Source organism: Megalobrama amblycephala, linkage group LG14, assembly GCF_018812025.1.
Source record: "Megalobrama amblycephala isolate DHTTF-2021 linkage group LG14, ASM1881202v1, whole genome shotgun sequence".
Taxonomy (NCBI): Eukaryota; Metazoa; Chordata; class Actinopteri; order Cypriniformes; family Xenocyprididae; genus Megalobrama; species Megalobrama amblycephala.
In genome coordinates this window covers 3858761-3885287 of record NC_063057.1, presented here as the reverse complement: position 1 = coordinate 3885287, position 26527 = coordinate 3858761, and the positions used below count along the sequence as shown (strand labels likewise).

At 35.8% G+C, this 26527-nt stretch overlaps 1 protein-coding gene across 5 annotated transcripts in view; it reads right to left on the bottom strand.

The window, feature by feature from the left end:
• dock4b (dedicator of cytokinesis 4b) overlaps window positions 1-26166 on the bottom strand; it is a 113596-nt gene extending 87430 nt beyond the window's left edge. For 3 of the 5 annotated variants that reach the window (XM_048156240.1, XM_048156242.1, XM_048156241.1), the window contains exon 1: window positions 25969-26166. In XM_048156240.1, the coding sequence (XP_048012197.1) occupies window positions 25969-26011 (43 nt within the window). In that variant the 5' untranslated portion in view covers window positions 26012-26166. The remainder of the gene's footprint in view (window positions 1-25968) is intronic. The other 2 variants (XM_048156243.1, XM_048156244.1) reach the window with 1 other exon arrangement.
• Window positions 26167-26527: the final 361 nt, after the last annotated feature.

Below are 26527 nucleotides of genomic sequence, written 5' to 3'. Positions count from 1 at the left end.
ACACCTAGTGCATCATATTTTTCTGCCCTGAATGAAAGTGAAATACTTCTTACAATGACAGTTAATCATGAAGCTTCAAATTCCCTTTTGGCTTTTCACGTCTTTCATTCTGGATTCTGGAGAGACGCCCGCCTTACAGGAGCTGTAAAATGTGCATTTTTCAGTCTAAAAGCACCATAAGTAAAGCAGAAGAAGCGAGCGGAGTAAATCATATATGACTCTGATTAAATACGAATATAGGTCAGACTTGTTAAGCTGTCCACTTCACCTCATTCGGTGCTGTAATCGGCTCTCTGCTTCTTTCGCCTCACGTCTGTGTGTGTAGAGAGAGGGATTGCGACGCGATCCGCTGCTGTAATGTTAGATTAAAGCTTTTAAATACTTAGAGCTGGAAAAGTACTGCTGGATAATTCATCCCGATTTCACACTGGAGTTTCCTTGATTCGTATCTAAACTCACTATAGTCCATGCAGAATCCTTTGTCATTGTTATTTGTGCTTTTCTCGTGATGTTTAGTCACTGTGCTCTGACAAAGACCTCAAATAACTAATCACTCATGCATTTTTCTTTGTATAGTTCCTAATTGAGGAGAATTTTCAGTTTCACTTCTCTATTCTTCTATTTTCCTCATCATCTTCCTGATACTTGTCCTCTATCTTATAAGAGAGCTGTACAAAACCCTGATGTGCTCAGACATACATTACAGATTTACAGATTTACATCTTTAGCACCAGAACTATAGGACTAGACATTAGGCAACATGCTAAACCACTTCCTCTATGTACAATAGCTGGAGAAGCATGCAGACAGTGTCTTCAGCTTCACAGATATGGGATTGTGAGAACCGCAAAATTAGGTACTTTCAGATAAGCGTGTCCATCTTCAAATTCACTAAACATTGCCAGAAGTCAATAACAAATAGTTTCAACAATAGTCTGATGAATTAAAGGGCCATATTGCAAAATAAAAATAAAATAAAATAAAATAAAATAAAATAAAATAAAATAAAATAAAAAAAATCGTTTGATTCCTCATAAAATCAAAACAAAATAAAATAAAAAAAATAAATAAAATAAAAATCGTATTTGATTCCTAATAAAATAAAATAATAAAACATAAAAAATAAAATAAAAAAATGAAAAATAAAAACTAAAAATCTTTTGATTCCTCAAAACAAAATAAATAAATAAATAATAAAAAAAATAAAATAAAAAATAAAATAAAAATAAAAATATTTTGAGTCCTAAAAGCATGTGACAAGACAACCTCAAACTGTGGCAGCCCGAATAAATTTTTTTCTAGTTGAGAGTCTTGCCTCAGGACCAGGACACTCCAGAGGCCACAAACTCTCTTTCATATACCCAGTACTGATGGTCACATGACTTTTTCTAGTGTTTACAGGCTTTCTGCACCAGACAACAGCTTTTGAGGCTTGTTTACCAAGGGAAGGCTAAAACGTAAAGGTTTAAATCAAGCTGCGTTTCATGAACTGCTTCTATACATTCAGCTTTCATGTGGCCTTCAGTATTGGACAAACCAGTCTTTCTGGCATAATAAATGTTTTACGATGACCAGAATCATTTCCACCGCTGTGGTGACCTTGTTTGACATGCATTCTTCTATGAACCAGAGCGACAACCACACCCAAACGGAGTTGTGAAAGAGCGCACAGACCGCATCAGTTATCCTCATCTGTCTCGTCTCTCATTAAATCCCCCATACTGCCTTGAGCTGTTAAAACACGAACTAACCAGAGGAAGGAATCCACATATCCATACCATTGTCATACACAGTCATTATCATCATCACCATCTTTATAATCACATCTGCTCATCTTCATTATTAAAAACATCAGCGACACGCTCTTGACCCCTGAGGGCTGATGAACAAAATGTGCATCAGGAAAAATAATATACACTTTTTATGGTTAAAATAGTATGAAGCAAAATTAATGAAGTAACAAAACAGAGCTGTATGATGATTTTGCAAAAAAAAAAAAAAAAAAAAAAAAATTTTCATATACACAAAGTAGCTGGACTGCATTTACACCATTCATCCCACTGCATCTCCAATGTGATGGGAAAGATATTCAATAACACTTTCATGTGCAAAATGAACAACCCCTGCATATCACACTGCTTTATTCTGGCAGATAAAAAATAAGGTATCTGATCTATTGCATTTCCTTTATTAAAAACTATCCCGCAGTAAAGGATGCTAATAGAGAACTATGGAAGCTTGTTTCTACCGCTAAATAAAATAAATAAATAAAAAAAAAAAAAGGTAATTGCTACTTTTTTCTTGCAATTTCAAGTTTGCATCTGACAATTCTGACTTTTTTTCCTCAGAATTGCGAGATATAAAGTTGCAATTATGACTTTTTTTTTCGCATTTGTGAGTTATCACGTAATTCTTTAGATCGGAAGACTTTACATCCCACAAGTCTTTTTTCCCCTCACAACTGCACATTATAACACGCAATTGTGAGTTTATATCTCACAATTCTGAGAAGAAAAAAAATCAGAATTGTGTGATTAAAAAAAAATAAATAAAAATAGCAAAACCTATAGGCTGAAGTTGCAATTATGATTTTTTTCTTGCAGTTGTGAGTTATCATGCAATTCTGACTTTATATCTCGCAATTCTGAGGAAAAAAAGTCAGAATTGTGAGATAAAAAGTCATAAATACCTCTATTTTTTATTTAATGGCGGAAAGTGAGGAAAGAGCAGAATAAAAAGGACATGCCATGAACACAAACAATTTAATATTAAAAATGTAAGTATTACTATATCCTGCCGATGGATAAAAACAGATCTAGATGATAATTATTTAAAGTGCAGCCTCATTATATTACATGTAAATGCTAATGCATTTTTGCTGACTATACATTGAATGTGGTCAGAATCTGTCCCTAATCCAGCTTTGAAGGTGGTTTCAGTCATCTGATAAAAAAAAAAAAAAAAAAAAAAAAAAAAAAAAAAAAAATATATATATATATATATATATATATATATATATATATATATATATATATATATATATATATATATATATATATATATATATATATATATATATATATATATATATTTTAATTATTATTATATAATATATTATATTCATTGTGTGTGTGTGCGTGTGTGTGCATATACAGTACAGTCCAAAAGTTTGGAACCACTAAGATTTTTAATGTTTTTAAAAGAAGTTTCGTCTGCTCACCAAGGCTACATTTATTTAATTAAAAATACAGTAAAAAACAGTAATATTGTGAAATATTATTACAATTTAAAATAACTGTTTTCTATTTGAATATATTTCACAAAGTAATTTATTCCTGTGATGCAAAGCTGAATTTTCAGCATCGTTACTCCAGTCTTCAGTGTCACATGATCCTTCAGAAATCATTCTAATATGCTGATCTGCTGCTCAAGAAACATTTAATGTGTACAATTGTACAAAATATTTGTGTACAATATTTTTTTTTCAGGATTATTTGATGAATAGAAAGTTCAAAAGAACAGTGTTTATCTGAAATCTAATCTTTTGTAACATTATAAATGTCTTTACTGCCACTTTTGATTGATTTAATGCATCCTTGCTGAATAAAAGTATTCATTTCTTTAATTTCTTAAAATAAAAATTCTTACTGACCCCAAACTTTTGAACGGTAGTGTATAATGCTACAGAAGCTTTGTATTTCAGATAAATGCTGTTCTTTTGAACTTTCTATTCATCAAGGAATCCTGAAAAAAAAAAAAAGTACACAACTGTTTTCAACATTGAAAATAATCATAAATGTTTCTTGAGCAGCAAATCAGCATATTAGAATGATTTCTGAAGGATCATGTGACACTGAAGACTGGAGTAATGATGCTGAAAATTCATCTTTGCATCGCAGGAATAAATTACTTTGTCAAATATATTTACATAGTACAAAGTTATTTTAAATTGTAATAATATTTCACAATATTACTGTTTTTACTGTATTTTTAATTAAATAAATGTAGCCTTGGTGAGCAGACGAAACTTCTTTTAAAAACATTAAAAATCTTAGTGGTTCCAAACTTTTGAACTCTACTGTATATATATATATATATATATATATATATATATATATATATATATATGGCAGCCCGTAAAGGATTAGTAAGTAGATCCCTTTCAGGGTTTCAGAATCACACCCTTCAATATAGTTGAGCCCCTCACTTCAGGACACTTCAGAGGCCACAAACTCTTCATATTGACAATACTAATGGTCACATGAATTTTCTTGTGTTTACTGGCTCTCTAAGCCAGACAACAGCTTTTTTTCCTTAAGGAAGTCTGAAAAAGAAATGCATCTTGTGTGTATTTCTATCCGCATTTTAATGTGCTGTGAGAAAATGATTTGATCAGCAAAAATAAATAAACAGACAAACAAAACTGTAAGTAAAGCAATCAATCTCAATCTAATTAAGATATCGTGATGGAACTTACTGAATCGTGAAATCTGTATGACCCTCAAAATTAGAATTGATTAAGCCAATCGAACTGCTCACAAAAATGATTGACATGCTATATATTCAATCAACTGTTGAGTACTGAGTGATGTCACAATGGCTGAAAGGAGAACAGAGAGAGGAAAAAACCTCTGATGAGTGATGTAGATTCACTTCACAAACACACCTGAATCCAGACAAACACACGCCACTCACTTCACAAAGCAGCGCGACACCAAAGGCAAGAGACAGAGTAGAGTGAGACAGCGCTGAACAGCATGATTCTCTCTCTCGATGCCCCAGATGGTGGACCTCAGCACAGAGTCTTCACAGCGGAGGCTTTGAGACCCGCTGGAGCGTGTATCATCAGCACAATAAGTCTCCAAAATGAACGAATCTGTGATTATTATTAAAAACAAGCATCCATGGTGTTGGGCAACAAAACAAGAGACACTTTAACAAGTCAACATGGTGCCCCAGTCAGCTCAAATCAAAATGCACTAGTTATCACCATGCATGGGACAGACTCGAGGCTGCTGGTGTGGAACACGGCTGTAACAGGTGAACTTATCAGTCATTTGAAGCGCTCGGCCGTCCATATGTCCAGCAACAGACCGCAGAGCCAGTGTGGTGTTGTGAGGCTGGCGGGCAGCATGTGTTTGGACCGCAACACTGCCAATTACTCTAAGGACAGCTGCCCCAGTTATGGGTCAGAGCAAACTATACACTTTCAACGTCATCATGAACCACACTGAACAACAAACAGACTGACATATTAGCTATAGAGAACAAGTAATCTAGATTCTTATTTTTACTGAAGAAAATAAGCTGTGAAGCAACTCCTCAAGAAGCCAATCACTACAGAAGGAACTAGACTCAGTGACACACAAACTCCCGTGAAGTAGGAAGGGAGGCAGAATGAGTGTTTTGTGGTTCACTGGCAGCTGTAATTTGTGTTATCTGTATATTTTAACCCTCTGGAGTCTGAGGCTGATTTGGGGCCTGGAGAAGTTTTGACATGCCCTGACATTTGTGCTTTTTTCAGTTGTTCATAAACATATTAATGACACAAGTGTCATTACACTGTATTCAGCACAAACTAGGCTACAATAATATGTGAGGAACATGTGTGTACATGTTTGTGTTTTTGAAGGAATAACGTTTATGCGTGGTTACTGAAAAAACAAAAAACTTAAGTCACTGATATAAGGCCAATAAAAGTATATTAAATCTGTGTTCACAAGACTTTTGGGTATTGAAGGTTGTAGACTAGAGTTTTTGCTTCAAGATTATGTAAAAATTATGCTGACTACTCTTTCATTTATAACAATATACTGATTTAGTTTTTGTAAGACACTTTTTGCCAAGAAACACGGTATGCGAGGAGGCGTGAATCTCCATGAATAATGGCTCATTCTCACCTGTGAAGACAAAAGAATTGAATAGTAATGACCTGAAAAGACTTGCATATTAATGAGGCATTTCAGTCAGGTAGGCTGTGAAAAAAAACTTCTGTGATGTCTCAAGCTCATCATGGTATATGAAACATACAGAAAAATTTTATTACAATATAAAATAATGGTTTTATATTATACTTTAAAATATAATGTATTTCTGTGATGCAAAAAGTCTGAATATAGGCTTTTAGTTTAAAAGCATGCACATTTGGAGAAATACAGGATTCTCATATGTTTATGTCAATTTTCTATACAGAGGAGTTATTTTTTATTTAATATTCATTGTTATCACTATGAGCGCTGGTGTTTGCAATTCATACTGCAGCCGGAGGGCGCTCTGTGCATTTTAGTCCACAAATTCACCTAAGAAGAAGACGATATTCCATGAATGGTGTTTACCAATTCATACTACAGCCGGAGGGCGCTAAAGAAACAAAAACTCACTTAAAACTTATCAATAGAAGAAAACAAACAGGAATTTACTGAATGTCTTCCAGAGATCGCTAACCATGGCTTTTTCATTCGGATAAACAATTTTCAAGGCAATAAATACACGATTGAGATGATGAATGCATGTGTTGTCTCTGAATTTGCCTGTGAATAGCGCTGGCTCCGTGGGCGTGGCCGCATTAGTGGGTAATGAGCTGAATCACGGACTTCTGACATGGCTCTCTTTTCATACAAATTACATAAACACAGAATGTTTGTTTTCGATTTGACTTGCACGATTTAAAACCTGACATCTTAACGTTTTGTTAGACATAAGTATGAATTTTTTGTGATTAGTATTCACTAAGTTACACTTCATTTTCTGAGAACTATCAGATTGGACTTCGTTCAGAGGGAGATGAGAGATCACGCATCATGTTAGTTTTCTTTATTTTACAAAAAGCACAACATTTTGTTTTTACTCTGAGTGTACACAAATAAAAGGAGATATTCTATAGTTCCAATTGATGTATTACTTATGTCTCTATGACAAAAAATGACAGAGTATTTTAAGTCTGTTTTGCTGCAATGTGAAAAAAAACCTGCAAAACGCGCCGGCGCGTTTTTAGACCTCAGAGTGTTAACTCCAGGCCTTTCCAGGGTGATGATCAGGCAGCCGCGTGCTGCTGTTTACCCATCCGTGAGCAACAGCGAGGAGAAGCGAGAGAGAGGGAAAACATGAAGCATTGTCAATCACGCATCAGCTATTCCTATTATCACAATGTCATCTGCTCGCTACTGAACGCCCAATCAGCATTTGTTTGTTTTGGCATGACACGCTCACTCTGTTGGAAAGAAGTGCAAGTGTCCAGAGCACAGGCAAAACAGCCAGCTTAAGACATAATGCACAGATCCAACATACTGATAGTACTGTACACATGCGTTGTCTTTCTCAACTGTTTACATTCACTTAAGACAATTGACTATGTTTATTAGGATATTTGCCAAGACAGGCATGTTGACATAATAAGGGGTTCAAGTTCGTATCACTGAAAGTAACTGTTAAAACTTGAAACTTTAAGGACTGGTAAAACTCACACCGTCTACAGCGTCACCAAGGCTCCGATCGGAACGAAACTCACTGGGCCTGTTTGACTCAAACAGAGAAATTCAAAATAAATCGGTCACCGTGCGTAAAGGATTGTGTATCACTATTTCAAAAAACCAACTTCGGCAAACTAGTCGTAGGTTTTTGGCTCGACCTCAATAACTGGTATGGTAAATTGGTAAATTGACTGATACATGAAAAAGACTGATGGTCTTTTCCATGTATTATCGAGATGGTTACAGGCTTGCAAAATAAAACAATACCTTTTTTTTTTACGCATGTGCTTAAAGGCCTTGAAGCACTTGAACCCCGATAATTGGTGCTCACAGCTATGTTTTTTGTTTGAATGTCTATTTAAGCACAAGAAGACTTGAAAGAGAACTCAATTTAGTATTCACACGCTGTCTAAGACGCAGTTTTCCGTGTGCACGCAAAATTTCAAAAAATTTTTTTTTCTCATGAAACCATATTATAGATGCATCAACAGATTTTAGATTAACCGCAGTGAAAGTTCGTGCTGAATCGTGGGTGGAGAACAGTACGCTTCGATATTTTATCATGAACCGTTACACCCCTACTATACACAGAATATGTGTGACTGCGAATTCAAAAGCTAAAGTAAAAAGCATACATACATTCAAAAGCAATTTCAATACCCCATATATTGATAGCGGCTCCCTGTTGCCCGCAAATTACATACAATATAATTACCCAACTGTATAATTGCAATAGACTGCAAAAGCATTGAAATATATATTTTTCCTCCCATCTCATATTTTTTTTCCTTCACCATGTCCCTTTAAGGGTTTCTGTAGAATCCTGTAGCTCCAGACACATCCCTAGTGTCACAGATATTTTTATTCAAGATTTTCAAATTAATTGGCTCTTTAATATTAGGCCTAACGATAAACGTCAACTTGGTCTGAAAAGCACCTAATAACATTTTTCGCAGGTAAAAATACTTTTTAAATTATTAATACTTTTATTAATAATTATTTTTATATTATTATTATTATTATTATTATTATCATCAAAAATAAAAACATGCATTATGCATATTTTCAACAAGGCAAAAAAGGAAGGAAAAGAGTGTGAAATAAGCATGGAAAACCACAACCATCATGCTTGATAGGCAGCTGCTAACTCACTCTGTCTCTCTTTTGATATATCTGGGCTAAATATGTAACACTGAGTTTAAGTTTCCTACAAATTCCAAGAGGAACACCACAGTCATCCACCATGGCATTCCGAGGTGGATTTATGTCCAAAACATCTTATTCTTTTCCAAGTTGAGCTGTAAAGAGGAGCAGTGCTAAAAGCACGCCTAATGGACTTCACTCTCGCTCATTTTTTTCCCTTTTGTGGAGAATTTTTCATCCCACATCGAGTCCTAAGCCACTGGCATGCCAGGAGCGGCTGGGACATCTGCTTTAGCTTAAGAGAATCAATAACTGCCCCTATTCATCCTAATATTCCAGAGCTCTCTGGGGTGCAAGAATAACGTAACAGGCAAATACAGACAGTGCCTGCCTGCCTGGTCACTCCGAACAAATCTTATTTGGGATTATGCATACACGAAACCCTCAGTGTTTGTTTTTCCAACCTTTCCCAAAAATGGCAGGAAAAATTATTCTAAGGTGCAAGCAGATAAATCCAAGCTACGGAAATCTGTGCATGTTAAAGCTAACCTCTGAATGATGCACGTGGTTTCAAATTCTACTCAAGCTGAGAGGTTAGAATGCCTGGTTGTTTTGCCAAGCGCCGCATGCCGTTTACGGATCATGTAGGATTACTGCACAAGGTTGAAGTATGTCGCATGCCGAAAAACTGATAGCTCGGTTTTTCCCCGAGTGTCCAAACTTCCTCATTCCATCAGGGAACGTGAGACCTTAGCACATACTGGCAGTGCCCACCTGCATATTTTCAAATAGATAACAGCATAGTAGAAAGTGTGACAACTAGCCCTGGTGCTTTTCATAACAAATTAAAAGAAACTTAGGCTGACTGCTCAGTGAAATTGTATCCAGTAATCCAGTAATTCCAATAGGAAGCCACACAAATGGGAGTTTCCCCACACAGGTTTCATTATCAAATTGGTCATGTGAATTTGCCATGTTGACCAACAGAAAGCTGCTTGGTTTGAAAGTGAATTGTGACTGCACCTTAAACCATGTTTCTGCAGGCTTAATTTTGACAGTGCCTTCAAATGCAACTAGCTTGACTAATTTATTCATCCTAGCCTCTGTATGAACTGAATTGATCGAGTGGAGCAAATGAAGGCCGGGGGTGGGGGGTGGGGGTGTCCCAGTTTCTGGGCCGAAGTGGGTCAACAGGAGCCATTTACACCCTATAAACACATCTGTAATTAAATAAAGCTGAGAGAAAACACTGTGGAGCCTGACAGGTAAGGTGTGAAGGGTGTAAAAGCTGGCAGATTAATGGAAAAGAAAAAAGAATATGGGGGTTGGGGGAAATGGAGTGTGGTCTGTTTTACTTCATCCCATCACAAATGCAGCAGTAACACCTGATGCATTATAGGAATTAAAGCTTTAGTGAGCTACTGTACTGTCAGTGCACCACATAAATCCAAAACATTGGAGTAAACACACTTGCATAACTAACAGCAGTGGTTGGGCTAGTCTCACATAGCCAGACCTTTGCCCATGCAGCTGGACTGAATGCCCAACTGTCCCAGAATTCCTCTAGGGCAATGGAATCAAATGCCAAATGAACCTCTAGTCCAGAGGTGCCCAAACCTGTTCCTCTACCTACCTGCAGAGTTCAGATCTAACCCTGATCAAACACAGGTGTCTAATTATCAAGTGCTAGTGAAGATGTTAATGAGCTGGTTCAGTTGTGTTTGATCAGAGTTGATCTCCAGAAACAGGATTGGGCACCCCTGCTCTAGTTCATTCAGGATGGCATCTAAAACCAAACACTGGTTAACCCTCTGGAGTCTGAGGCTGATTTGGGGCCTGGAGAAGTTTTGACATGCCCTGACATTTGTGCTTTTTTCAGTTGTTCATAAACATATTAATGACACAAGTGCCATTACACTGTATTCAGCACAAACTAGGCTACCATAATATGTGAGGAACATGTGTGTACATGTTTGTGTTTTTGAAGGAATAACATTTATGCGTGGTTACTGAAAAAACAAAAAACTTAAGTCACTGATATAAGGCCAATAAAAGTATATTAAATCTGTGTTCACAAGACTTTTGGGTATTGAAGGTTGTAGACTAGAGTTTTTGCTTCAAAATTATGTAAAAATTATGCTGACTACTCTTTCATTTATAACAATATACTGATTTAGTTTTTGTAAGACACTTTTTGCCAAGAAACACGGTATGCGAGGAGGCGTGAATCTCCATGAATAATGGCTCATTCTCACCTGTGAAGACAAAAGAATTGAATAGTAATGACCTGAAAAGACTTGCATATTAATGAGGCATTTCAGTCAGGTAGGCTGTGAAAAAAAACTTCTGTGATGTCTCAAGCTCATCATGGTATATGAAACATACAGAAAAATTTTATTACAATATAAAATAATGGTTTTATATTATACTTTAAAATATAATGTATTTCTGTGATGCAAAGAGTCTGAATATAGGCTTTTAGTTTAAAAGCATGCACATTTGGAGAAATATAGGATTCTCATATGTTTATGTCAATTTTCTATACAGAGGAGTTATTTTTTATTTAATATTCATTGTTATCTCTATGAGCGCTGGTGTTTGCAATTCATACTGCAGCCGGAGGGCGCTCTGTGCATTTTAGTCCACAAATTCACCTAAGAAGAAGACGATATTCCATGAATGGTGTTTACCAATTCATACTACAGCCGGAGGGCGCTAAAGAAACAAAAACTCACTTAAAACTTATCAATAGAAGAAAACAAACAGGAATTTACTGAATGTCTTCCAGAGATCGCTAACCATGGCTTTTTCATCCAGATAAACAATTTTCAAGGCAATAAATACACGATTGAGATGATGAATGCATGTGTTGTCTCTGAATTTGCCTGTGAATAGCGCTGGCTCCTTGGGCGTGGCCGCATTAGTGGGTAATGAGCTGAATCACGGACTTCTGACATGGCTCTCTTTTCATACAGATTACATAAACACAGAATGTTTGTTTTCGATTTGACTTGCACGATTTAAAACCTGACATTTCAACGTTTTGTTAGACATAAGTATGAATTTTTTGTGATTAGTATTCACTAAGTTACAGTTCATTTTCTGAGAACTATCAGATTGGACTTCGTTCAGAGGGAGATGAGAGATCACGCATCATGTTAGTTTTCTTTATTTTACAAAAAGCACAACATTTTGTTTTTACTCTGAGTGTATACAAATAAAAGGAGATATTCTATAGTTCCAATTGATGTATTACTTATGTCTCTATGACAAAAATGACAGAGTATTTTAAGTCTGTTTTGCTGCAATGTGAAAAAAAACCTGCAAAACGCGCCGGCGCGTTTTTAGACCTCAGAGTGTTAATCTCCTTTGCAATCAAGTAGGTTTCTCCCAGGTAATGCCTGGTAGGGGCCATAACAAACACAGCATATATAGGCAAAATATTTAATAATAATAATAATAATAATAATAAATATAATAATCATTAATATATTAATTTATTTTTTTAATCTAGAAGTTTGATAAAAAATTTTCCCAGTAAAAAAAATCATCTGAGTGTGGCTAAAAAAATAAAAAATATGACAAAGATTGCAGAAAAATTAAGGCATTGCTTTTGTTTGCGATGGTCTAGTTTCACAGAAAACAAAATGCAGTGTGGTTTAGCACCAACTGCTATTTGGAGATATCAAATATATGTGACATGCAGCATGTCCCATTTACATTCAAGTATTTATAGCATCTTTGCTCATTATGCTAAGCTACCTCAGTGCTAGCAACCACAAACTCTACCCGAGAGCCCAGACCGGCAGAGAATGAGAGAGAAACAAGTTAGTGAGCTTCCTACTTTCTTTAGACAGTCTCATTGTGAACTATCACCTGGAAAAATACACATTTGTCATCTTTATAAAAGAAATAATCTAGTTTAGAAGCAAGCAGCAAGATCTTGTACTGTGTAGTTTAAGGATGGATAAAAGTGTATTCTGAAATGTAATGCATTATAACTTAATAAATTGTGAATTTATACTCTGAAAAATTATGAAATAGTTAAGTATTATTCTCTCGAAAACATTTTCCATGTTTTTACTATTACAAGCTCTCAAGGTTAACTAATCGTGAAGTGTTGATTATAGCATTACATTTAGATCTACGGCATTATTTTTGATCATGGCAAAGGTTGCAGTAGGGTTGTAACGGTATGAGATTTTCACGGTATGATAACCATCTCAAAAAATATCACGGAATACGGTATTAGACAATCTATTATTATTATTATCATCAGTTAAAATGACTAATGAAAACATTAATTTTTTTGTTGTTGTTGTTGAACAAATGCTTTATTATAACAAACTTGAAAACATTTGTTTGTTTTGTTTATTCAAATTTCAATAATCAAAAACAATCAATTCAATTTAATAACTGATTATGGATTAGAATAACAATTTATATTTATCATTAGTAATTTATTAAAATTTAGAAATTCTAATTTGACTTAATTCTTCTGGATTTTATGATTTAATACAAATATAATATAAAAAAGGTGGTAATGAAATTAATGCATAAAACTTTGCCAAAACATAAAAGTTTGTACAAGTTTGGCACTGCAATGCGGGGTTAACACCTGCTCCTAAGCAAGGTTTCATAACCTGGGGTAAAAAGTGGTGTTAACTCCACTTATAAATTACAAATGTGAAATGTTCCTTTTACCCGGGGTTAAAAGCAGTGTTTAGAATGACAATAACCTGGGGTTAAGGACAGTGTGAAAAGCCTTTCTGTTTTTAGAAGAAAAGTGGATTGAAAACCCACCTCTGGAGAAGAAATCAACTACTTCATCATTGCAATGTTAGGCCTGCCCACTGGTGTGTTAGTGAGATGACGAGGAGAAAAGAGCAATACAGGACTAAAAATAACAAGAATCCTAGGAATATGGTTATTTACTGTATTTTCAGCAATGTGAATGTCTTAGTTGAGCATTATTTATTTGTATTCGGTACATTTCACTGTGTATTCTTTTGTAAATTGATCGCATTTCGATGGAGGCTTTGCAAACAGGCTTTTACAAAATGGACTCTACAGTAATGCAACAACATGTAAGTAACTGTGTTAATTCTAATGCCTGATCTGATATGTAATGATTCATGTACAGTCAGATGATCTTTGTTTATAAGTCAGTAAATCAAACCAGTGACTAAACGGTCAACTTCATGTTGTTTCTCTTAGTAGGATGAAAATAATGTTATTTAAATGGTGATTAAATTATTAATCGGAAATTGAGTTGCAATGATGAGATCACTGCTTTCATGAGCTCAACAACATGTCTGTGATCGGCTACAATGTTCATCACTGCAACCGTAGGGTTGTAACGATATACCTGTATGGTGGTATATCACGGTATGCACACGTACGATTATCATATCGTGTACATTTGCTTATCTACGTAATAGGAAAAAAAAAAATCAGACGCAGAATCTCACCTGCGCAACATGATTAAACTCTTAACTTGCTCTCACACATGTACAACGGAGACAATGTCAGAGACAGAGGCTGCTATCCCACATCGAAAAGTAAAATTTGCAGTATGGGAATATTTTGGATATAGAAACGCGGGGTAGGATAGATATCCAGTTTGCAGAAAGCAGAACAGTAGCTGCAAAAGGAGGAAACACATTGAACATGTTCGCCTATATTCGAGAACACCATCCGTGCAGATACAGGTATGTTCCGTTTATAACTTATATGGTTTCTGTGATACAGAGGGAATCCCGGAATCCAGTCATGAAAATGGAATTTACAGTATAAAGCAGATGTCACGTAAAACGCGCGATTTGACGGATTGATGAATAAAATGAAAGCAGAGCTGTACAATAGATCAAATCGTGACATGGTCTACTGTCTGTGCATATTAAAGTGCAAAAAGACTGCTGTATACATTTGTTTTGCACGTCTCTGTGTGAATGAGTGGCACAGTTTTGTGTACTACATACTTGAGTATGCGCGACGCTAGGGTTGCACGATTAATTGCACGAGATTGTCATGCGTGTCTCGTCAGTAAAGCCGGATCTGTGATTATCGGTAAATGTCCATCACCTGCTTTCAAATGGAGCGGCACTTAATATACAGAGCCATAGTTCGCGGACAAGCTACGCAATATCGCGTTCGTAATCGAAAGCGATTCATCTGCGATTATGAACACGATATTGTGTAGCTTGTCCGCGAACTACGGCTCTGTATATCAAGTGCCGCTCCATTTGAAAGCAGGTGATGGACATTTACCGCTAATCACAGAACCGGCTTTACTGACGAGACACGCATGACAATCTCATGCAATTAATCGTGCAGCCCTAATTCATGGAGACAAGACTGTCGTTATTTTCATTTTTTAAACACTTGCAGTCTGTATAATGCATAAACACAACTTCATTCTTTATAAATCTCTCCAACAGTGTGTAATGTTAGCTTTAGCCACGGAGCACAGCCTCAAACTCATTCAGAATCAAATGTAAACATCCAAATAAATACCATACTTACACGATTAGACATGTTGCATGATGAACACGTTGTAAAGATCCATTTTGAGGGTTATATTAGCGGTGTGAACTTTTTTTATGTTGTTTAAGGCAAGCGCGAGCTCTTGGGGCGTGGAGCACGAGAATTAAAGGGGCCGCAGCCTGAATCGGCACATTTCTAATTATGCCCCAAAATAGGCAGTTAAAAAAATTAATAAAAAAAACAAAACTATGGGGTATTTTGAGCTGAAACTTCACAGACACATTCAGGGGACACCTTAGACTCATATTACATCTTTTAAAAACATGTTCTTCGGCACCTTTAATTCATGTTTTAAAATATAATCAAATGAAAATTTAACAGCTTTTATGTTTTGTTTTGTTTTATGCATTAATTTCATTACACCTTTTTTATATTATATTTATATATTATATATTTATATATTAAACCTGGCTTAGGAGCAGGTGTTAACCCCGCATTGCAGTGCCAAACTTGTACAGTGTGAAACAATGTCATCGCTTGCTGTGTTCATCCAATCAATGACACAGACACCGCAAATATACAAATAAGTTAGTTAGTCCAGGGTTTAGGAATGTACATTGTGAAACGTCAGCTATGAATACCCAAGATTGATTGTTAACTCCACGTAAATTATGAGCAGTGTGAAATGTGAAGCAAGATAACCCAGAATTCCATTTACCCAGGGTTTAGAATGACCCAGGGTTAACTATTTCAAGTCCATTGACTTTGTTTTGATTAATTCTGGCTCTCATCTCTTCTATATGTGCGGCAAAAAACTGTGACACAGCAGAAGACACGCCATTATGCCTAAGGCTCCCGTCGTCATTATAAGAGAGCCGTCTGCATTTATTCACTGTACCACTCATCTCCCAGTGGGTCGGACAACCCCAATTCAGCCACTTGGCCACACAAAGGAGATACATTACAGTTGCCGTCGCTGAGTGGCACTTCATTTAAGACTTAATTCGCACCCTGAGGGAAGTCAAATAAGGACACCAGGTGGAGAACTACCAGGGGGCGAAGAGCTGCCCCAAATATCTGGGTCTCCAGCTGATCCAGGCTGCTTTCCGTAATGGCCAAAAGGACGGGCCCGACACAGATTCTTACAGTATGCAAGCCGCTGCGGCAATCTAGCATTGGAATGTGACAAATTGGTGTCACACAAACATTTTTGACAATATTTTCTCTTCATAATTACAAAGAAAGGCCTCGTTTGTGAAATGAAAGTGTTTAAAAGGGCAAAAGAAAGTGTTTGAACATAAAAAAGGGCTTGAAGCAAAGGAGGAAATCCCTGAATGCTCGTAAACTGTGTCGGATGCCGCCATCTGAATGCTAAGCAGACCCCATTCAATCAATGATGAGAAGGAGAAAGGAGAACTTGCCTCTATGGACGAACCAACTTCAAATAATGAGAAGGGAATGAAAGTGATTTATTGGATTACTTGAAATCCAACAGAATCTCTTTGCATACAAGCAAAGGGCTTCAACAGAGCAAATCATTTGAAAAACAAAGAATCCCATAAAGAAACACTAGTTAGAGAAACGGCACACTTTGCTGTCAGTGAATAAGTAAGTACGCTTGATCAATCAATCAATCAATCAATCAATCATCATAAAAAGAGGCTGTATACTACAGCAATAAGCCATATGAAATCATGTGTTCAAAGGGGCATTTTTCTTTAATAATTTTTAATGTGCTACATGTGGTTACATGTGGCAGAATGGCTTTAAAGGGTTAGTTCACCCAAAAATGAAAATTCTGTCATTAATTACTCACCCTCATGTTGTTCCAAACCGGTACGACCTTCGTTCATCTTCAGAATACAAATTAAGATGTTTTTGATCAAATTATCTTTTATCTTTTTTTTTTTTCTTTTTTTTTTTAATCTCCCATATGAAGCAATGAAATTACCACATTCAAGGCCCAGTGGTTCAACCTTCATGATAATTTCAGTAATTTGGTAATGGAAATTTTGTTGCTTTCAAAGGGAGATAAAAAAAATTACAAAAAAAAAAAACCTCTCAAATTTCATATCTTAATTTGTTTTCCAAAAATGAACGAAGGTCTTACAGGTTTGGAACAACATGAGGGTGAATCCTTAATGACAGAAATTTCATTTTTGGGTGAACTATCCCTTTAAATGTGGTTCATCCAATCAAAATTCAAAACAATTCGTTTTATAAATGGTGTTAAAACACATGAATATAAGAGGTTTCACATGACATAAAATTTTACATATTTACTCTCTTCCAAATTACTAATGTTTGCCATGCCAGGTAGCCCAGCTATATTCATGGCGAGAAAGGGGTTTAAAAAAAAAAAAAAGATTTTTAACTTTTATCATAGATAAAATAATGAATTCTAACAGAGTTCAATCTATCTCAGTCCATCAAAATATGCTTCAGTGATAACGGATTCTGGCACGAGGGGCATAAAGGAGGATCTTCACCCTTTAACAGAAACGTCAAACTACTAATGAAAACTCAAAAACCTAAAGTGTATTTATTTATGCAAAAAAAGGGGTTCTGTGGCATCTTCTAGTACAGCCATAAACCAAAGCAATTGCAGAGGTAACTAAGTCTCAAATCAATAAGGTCAAAATGGGTCCACACGGCAAGGAAGAGATGCATTAACAATTAGCGGGGTGTTAATTAGCCCTGCTGTCTACTTGTAAGAAGACATGTATTAAGTATAGGTGGGAAAAAGGGTTTTGTGTTCATATAGTATCCCTGAGAGTGAGTATTGCCCCATTCCTGCCATTACTAGGGGGTAAAGTGATCTAGATATATCACATCATCAAGTCTGTGAGAAAGTGTGGCAGCTAGTCTTAGCGAGATATGTGAAGGCAGTGAATTTGGTGCGGTTGCCTTGACAGCAGCAGTCAGGCGAGGATACGAATGCTGTATCGCACCCCCTGACAGCTTAGATAACAGCTAATGGCCTCTCAGGTCCACTTTCAGTTCGTTTTCCCCACGGACAGAACGCAGAAAATCTGTTGAGACATGTACATGTGTGCAAGTGTCTGGAATGAAAGATATATAAAAAAACGTGTCCAATCTGTTCCAACTGAAATAGAAGGAAAGACTGACCGTCTGTTAAAAAGATAGTTCACCCAAAAATAGAGATTTTGTCATCGCTTACTGGCCCTCTTGCCTTTTTTTAGGTTGCTATTTTTTCAGTAAAACTATATTTTTGAAGAACCTTTAAACAGCTTGTAGTTCATAGTGACCCCATTTGAGATCTTTAAAAAGCACCATAAAAGCAGCCCACATGCCTGAAGTCATACAATAGACCAAAAATGAAATCAGAAATGCGCATCAGCATCACTGACATTGAATTTTGGACATGGGCTAGTCTAGATTGAAGATTCTCAATGAAATCCATCTTAAATTTCTGTCTGTTCCTCACAAAAAGCTATTGTATGACTTGAAATATTGAGCACGATTTTTATGGACCATGCATTTTTGCTTTTTTGCCCTTTTTGGAGCTTGTCAGACATTGGCAATTGTCATTAACTTGTATGGAAAGATTGTAGAGAAATGTTTCTACTTCTGCTTCTCATAGTGTGTTTGGAACAACATCATGGTGTGTAAATAATGCAAATTTTCATTTTTGAGTGAACTATCCCATTAACATCAGACAGTTTGTAAGTGCATATATTATTATACATCACCTACGTACACACCCATGACAAAAACACAACATGCATACGTATCATTTGACATACACCAAAATTACAACATAATGACACCCTAGCACCTCTGTATGCCATGTTTACAGCACATCGTCTCTCATAAGCGGTTTATCACCAGGGTCAGGGTGAGCAGAGATCACAGAACCATCTGAACGGAGGAAGACCAACCAGTGGGATACAGGAAAATTCAGGCGTCAACTGTGAGGAAAGCGGCTTAATGAGGGGCAACTCTGTGGGTATGAAGAACACGGAAGAGCTGGCGAAAGCTCAACATCCTGCAACTAAACATATGTTTGGCTTGTTAGGATGCTGTCACTACGGGTTTACAGGCAGCTCTGGGTGTACAACTCGTTTTATCATCATCCTCAAACACACTCCCAAACTGAGTGCAGACAACAGAAGTCTTAAATCAACAAAGAGAACACTGCATGTCGACTTTTGGATGACCCAATAGTGTGAATTTGAGGTGGGACTATCGGTTTGGCCAAATAATGACAAATGGGGGAGCAAAAGAAGCAGAAATATGGTTTGGAATTGAATTGAACATGAAAATTCTATCAATATAAGGAAAGTAGGGCTGGGCGGTATGACGGTATATACATTCACCCAAAGCTGCTTCTCTCAGACAGCATGCGATCGTGAATTCAGTTCTCTTTCACGTCTTATTGCACTTGAACGGTAAGACAGACACACAATAATGTCAATAAATGCCTGTCGTGTGGAGTATTCACGTAAACGTATGTCTTTAATTACGTAAACAGTTGAAGAACTCACTACTCTTCACCGAATCACTTTTGTATCTTTAATAAGAATCAGTTCATATTTGATTCATGCAGTGAAGACTATGCAGTGTTTTAGTTATACACTTGATTTTTGTAGGGTTTCTTACTACAGGTTCAATAAACCTACTGTGGCTGAAAGACAAAGTTTAATTTAATTTGTATTTATTTGTAATTAATTAATTTCCAATTCATTTTTTTTTTTTTTAAATTTGTCTCTATTGTATTTGTCCTACTGTTGGTAATAAAATAAAATAAAATAAAATAAAATAAAATAATAAAATAAAATAAAATAAAATAAAATAAAATAAAAGTAAAATAAAATAAAATAAAATAAAATAAAATAAAATAAAATAAAATAAAATAAAATAAAATAAAATAGCTAGGCTATATCAAGATATTTATCATTACCATGAAATGAAATAAGATTTTGGTCATATCGCCCACCCCATCATGCTTTAAAATGAAAATAAAAGGAATCATAAAAGTGATTTAAAATGACTTTATTAAAAGTCTCCTGAAATCATATGATTGCATTTTGTAAGGAACGGACCAAAATATTAACCATTATTCGCTCTATTATTCACTTATATCTCATGTAGGGCAGGAATTAATTATTATTTTTTCAGCCGATTAATCTATCAATTATTTTTCCGATTAATCGAATAATCTATACGATTCAGTTTGGAACGACATGAGGGTGAGTAAATATTGGCACTCCTTTCATTTTTGATGAACTAGTCCTTTAACAGATGTCTATGAAAGCCGTATCTGTAGCGCTGTCTGAGCCAGACACCAGCAGCACTCCTTCCTGCCAAGAGCACAGATAACGAACGTCCTTCTCTTTACATCCATCTCACCCTCATGCATGATCCGTATTCACACAGAAGCCTTTTCCCTGCATTAATGAGGCATTCAGCAGCACACTTAATGACATCCACGTTCCAGCCACCGATTGCGTATTAATAATCTCCCTGTTTTCGTGCACCCTGAACGGCAGGTCAAAGGTCAGAGGGATTATGAGGTCGGGGGGAGTGTGCCTAGTTTAGGATCAATAACAGGATTTGTGGAAAGAGCTAGGCTCAGGTTTCAAAGGATGGGGGGTTTTGGTTTTTCAGAAAAGGTCTCGTCTTTGCAAGAGAGTCGATTCCTGTCTGATTGATGCATATAACCGCAGTCACGAAAGGTGTGAAAAGATGACAGATGAAAGTGTTTTGATTACTTCTCATTAGCTTCCATTTTTATAAAGCCTAATAGACCTTAGTCAGCTAGACTAAATATTTTAATACAATATACTTATATCATTGTAGCCAATCACAGACATATCTGTTGAGCATGTGAACACAACAGTCAATCAGAGGTGTTTACAAATCCACTCAACAGCGTCACATTTTTAAAATTTCAGTACCAACTTACTTCTGACAACACTAATAAAAACAGGAACTAAACAGAGCGTTACTGACAGTCTTGGACGAGAGGTGCTGCAACAATGTCAAATTGATAATATTTTATTAATATTTATTAAAATTATTAAATGGATGCTGCCTTATTGGGAGAATAAAAACTCTACCTACACCTTCCCCTAACCCTACCCAATAAACATTTTTAATATTATTATTAAATACTCGTTCGCAGTTTATTTCCCATTTTAGAACATTATTTTAATAAATGCAAACTCTGCAAATGGCGGATTCGAACCCTCGTCGATCGCGTTAAAAGCCAGATCTTCACAGCAAAAACCTACATGAAAATGCCAGAACATTGGAAGGACACAAATTGGTATAAAAGTATGTGTTTTCCACACGCTAATCCCACTGAAGTTGAAGTCATGTGTGTTATACATGCACTAGTACGTAGCATGTATGTGGGTTATTCTGGACCCAGCATGCTCCCCCATCTGGAGCCTGAGTCATGATAGAAATGGGATATTGTGTCCTGGCCTCCCTGCTGGTCCTTCTGAATGACTATGTCAGCTCTTCTGGGGGCGTGGCCCCAAGTCAATTACATGTGCTGAGGTGTTGAGAAGCCCCACCCTCTCAGATCCCTTGGCTCAGGTCATTACAGAAAATTTTCAATAATGAAAGAATGGCCCACTGCACTTCCACAACAACCTGCAAATCCCACAGGGAATCGCACAGGGTGGCCACTTCCACAGGGCGCCCCACTTCCACACAACGTTAATCCCCCCTCACCCGCTCCACGCTCCCAGGAGGATTGAATACTATAGAAAACAATGACTAGCCCCAGGCCGAGCACATACACATCCATGAAAACACACACCAGAACATCCCAGTCAAAACTCTTCTGGGCTCACTGAGCATTCAAGGGCACTTTAGACAGCTCCTCTCTGGTGGCTCTGCTCCAAATCATTCATGGGCTGCGTTCACTTTTCAATGGGTGCATCTCAAAAAGAAATGTCTCACTCAATGTCAAGTGATATTAAACACTGCATAAAAGAAAATTGAGCTTATTTTTGGGGACCATTAAGATTTTTGCCATTTCCACCCACAAAATTCCAGAAATTACTGTAATGAAAATACACAATATAGTAATCAAAATCATCCAGCCTGGACTTTTTCCAGCAATAAAATAAAATAAAATAAAATAAAATAAAATAAAATAAAATAAAATAAAATAAAATAAAATAAAATAAAATAAAATAAAATAAAATAAAATAAAATAAAATAAAATAAAATAAAATAAAATAAAATAAAATAAAATAAAATAAAATAAAATAAAATAAAATAAAATAATACATACCTTATATCACAATTTAATTGCAACAAATCAGACAAATTAATATGCATAATATTTAACATTATATAATATGAGTATAATATTTATTCAAATTTCACAATTCACATTTGTACAGTTACTATGGCAATAAAAGGCCAAATATCAGGCCCTTTATTATTGGTCATAAAAAAAAAAAAAATACACTGAATTTTCTGCATACATTTTTCCTATATGTTTATTCTTGTTTCTTATATTTTATTTTCATACTTTTCATTATCGGATGAAATGAATTATGATCCAGACACGTTCTTGCAATTCATAGAAATATGACTAGAGTATGAAAAACAGGTATTTGCACATAAATGCTACTTTAAACTTGGATTTAAGTAGAAGAAAATTAAAATTTAGACATACATCATCATGCCTTCAACAATGGTGTGTATTAAAAAAAAAAAAAAAAGTGGTGGGCACAGGTTTTTTTTTTAGCATTTCTAAAAATTGGTAAAACTAGGCAGGCTGATTCATAGAAAATATCCACAGAAGCTTAAATAGTTTCAAAAGTTACTCATATTCCACCCTCAATCTATTTCAAGCTCGCAGTTAATCACATTTGTCTTGCGAAATGAATTCAGCAAAGGAAGAAATGCACAAAAAAAGGTTCTGACAAAAATGTGGGTATTTCCACCCATTCAGCGTCTGTGTCTGTTTCCTCAAATGCCACGGCTGTCAAAAACAACATTAGGGCGAAAAAGATCATCTCTTAGTTCCTGTTAGCACAGTGCTTCCCACAGGTTTGAAATATACTTGCGGTGGTAGCCGGGCGAAAAATCCTCCTATTACCCACGGCACAGAAATGGTCTACTACATGTGACAAACAAATAATGTGCGATTTTTAACAGTATTTTTATTTATTGAAATTAATTTTAATTACATAGCATATAACATTTAATCACATACTAATATTATGCATTATTATGCATTGTAAATTATGCTAAATTACAACATTTAAATAGTTCACCTTTTTTCTATGTTCTCCTTGCTGTCATATAGTGTCTCTCTCAGTGAATGAGACACAGATTTTACTAGTAAAATTTATTAAAAATGGATAATATATGTGTAAAATAATGTTATTAGTCTTTTCTTCCTGTGGGGGAGACTACAATAATTTACTATGAATTAAATGGAAATCAAATTAAATATAATTTATTGTGTAACCAAAATACCAATAATGCCCAAAAGAAAAAGAAAAAATTAGCGTCCCGAATTAACGCCCGAAATAGACAGGGACTCTTATTTTGAAATGTCTGTACTATTGCAGGCTGATCCTTCAGATTCTTACAACCATCTAAAACATTTTATATAAAGGCCAAGAAGTAGACTTTGTAATAATTCATCAACTTGAGTTCATTAGCAATCACTTGGCATAAATCTGCGCTTTTCATTGATTGAGAGTCACTTTGAAGCAGTCTGAAGCGCTGTTGTGCGAGCTTGTAGAACGCGCAACAGCGCCCCCTTGTGACTTTGCAAAATGCAGCGTCCATGGGAATGTCAGCGGAAGTAAACAGTTCTGACGCAGACATAACGAGTACGAAACGACTAGTTAATCGGTCGCGGATGGTTTCCTTATCTTGCGCGGATATAAATGTATAAGAGGATAAAAATAATAAAAGCAAAAATGTGTCTCCAAATATACTTGGGCGGCCGTTATTATACGTGGGCGGCCTGCCCAAGTAAAGTCTATATGTGGGAAGCACTGTAGCAGGTAAAAAAAAACCTTAAAGGAGGGCCATTGAGACTCTTACACGACTTTGCCTTGATTTAATTAGCAGTAATTAATCCAATTGAGGGCTAATTGGCATCTTATTGCAGTGACTGTGGGGGTTCATTCATATTTCATCAGTGGCTGAGAGTCATTCTTCATAAGTGCACCACTCGCCAGCCTCCAATTAAACACTAAAACATGGATTTTGTTTCTGGAAAAAGATCAAACGCAAAAATACGAAGCCACTGGATATAAAACCCAAAATCCCTGTTGGGGTGCGAGACCCACTTTAAAGTAACGGACGTGGCGAAATGACAAAATCCTCAGAGAAATCACCATAACCCAAGACAAGAATCCCTGAAGAGAAAACATTTGGTTTCAGTCTAACAAGCACTTTCTGCCCACAGATTTGGGTCTCGTTGCTTACAATCTCTGAGCTTTGAATACATTTATCATGAATTGCTTTAACCAGCTGGAGAACCACCAACAGGAATCACGGAGACAGCCTGATGACTACAAATACGTGCATTACATAAAAAACACATAAAAAAGCATCACTCAAGAGAATCAAATTACATGAAATGACAGAGAGATAGACTTAAAAAAAAAATTACATATAGTCAAAAAAATTGTCTTCTCTGGAGTTGTATCCTTAACCGTTTCATAGTACAGATAGACTAATAATTTCTACCAATATTTGACTTTATCAGTTAAAGAATCTTTAGCATTTGTGCACATCGATAAATGCAAACACTTTATTCTCAATGCATAACCAGTTAAACTTAGCAATTTAGTCTAATACAAATCCCAAAACAAGCAAATAAAATAAATTAAATTAAATAAAGAAAATAAATATGCATCCATTTAGACCATAAAGTGTATCAAAGTGCAAAAATTTTTTATAATTATTAAAATATTTATAATATACTGGTCTGTGCACGCAATTCCACAAACCTGCAAGACCTTCTAAACATATACATGCAGCTTCTTTAGAAAGGAAAATTTAAAACATAAGTAGTAGCATAGGGAAAATCAAATTATGAATAATTTTCTGCCATTGGGAGAATAATATGTAATCAATAAAAAGTAGCTAATCATAGTCTAATTACAGTAGTTCATTTTTGGAATCTGATTATGTAATCCAGATTACATGTAATTAGTTACTACCCAGCACTGCATATCCACAGACACACACACACACACACACACACACAGTCTTCATCAAGATTTAGCAATGGTGCAAAACCTACTTGACCTAATCTCACCAAATGTCACCAATCCAGTACATGGGCATTCATTACTTTTAACTAAAATATGCTAGATAAAACAGAAATCTCAGCAGAATGAAAATCAAATCATGCTGACATGAATGTCATAGTATTCATGGATAACACAAAATTCATTTCACATATGTTCTAATTTGAATGACAACAGACCACTCATTCTCCGCTTTTCATTTATTCTGAAGCGTCTATGTGATAGTAACACTGATTCTCACAGTTGTTGTATTTCACTCACATAGTCTGAAATGTTAAATAGAGGGGTAAAGAGGGCAAACACGTTCAATCTAGCAGGGGAAATGCACTATACAGGACGTGAATATGATGAAATGTGTTTATTTCCACTCAACAACACACTGTTAAACAACACAAACCCTAACCCTAATCCTCGAAGAAAGTACAGAAACACTTGTTTATTTAGCAAACATGTATAAATGAACGCAGTCAACAAAGCAAGCAGATTTCGCAATAGAAATAAAAACAAACAAACACTGTGTGGAGGCAATAGCGGTGTGTGGTACACTGATTCAATAGTAACAGACGCTCAGAGTCGCGTGAAGAATTAAACAGCAAACTTACCGACTCCGTATTTCTCGTGTTCTGTAGGAATCCACATATTCATGGTGTTTGTTTTGAAAAAAGCGTATAAAACAGCGCAATGTACAGTACTGGTGTTAAATCACGCATTTCTCCAGACTCGCATCATCCTCTCGCGCAGTCATTGTTCAGACCGCTCGAGCGAACTGCGCTGCACGAGACGAGAAAACGGCGGCGCGCTTTTAGATAAACCAGTGCGCGGCCACTGTGACACTGCATTATGGGAAATGTAGTTTCGTGACGTGCGCGAAACAAAACAACAGTGGTCACAAGACCAGAGAGGTTTAATGAGTAAGTCTGAGGTTTTAGACTGAATTAAAGATTTTATTGCCTCTTGTTTATTTTTGGATACAGAGGCTATATATATACATATATAAAATGTATTTGTTTGTGTATTTATTTTATGAGAACCATGTAAATTCACTGTCACCTGTGATTTTTTTTATCTGAATTAAATATTTTTTATACAGCATTCATTTATTCATTAATTTAAAGTTGAAATGTGTATTTTCTGCCAAAATAAATAGTAAAAATAATCAGT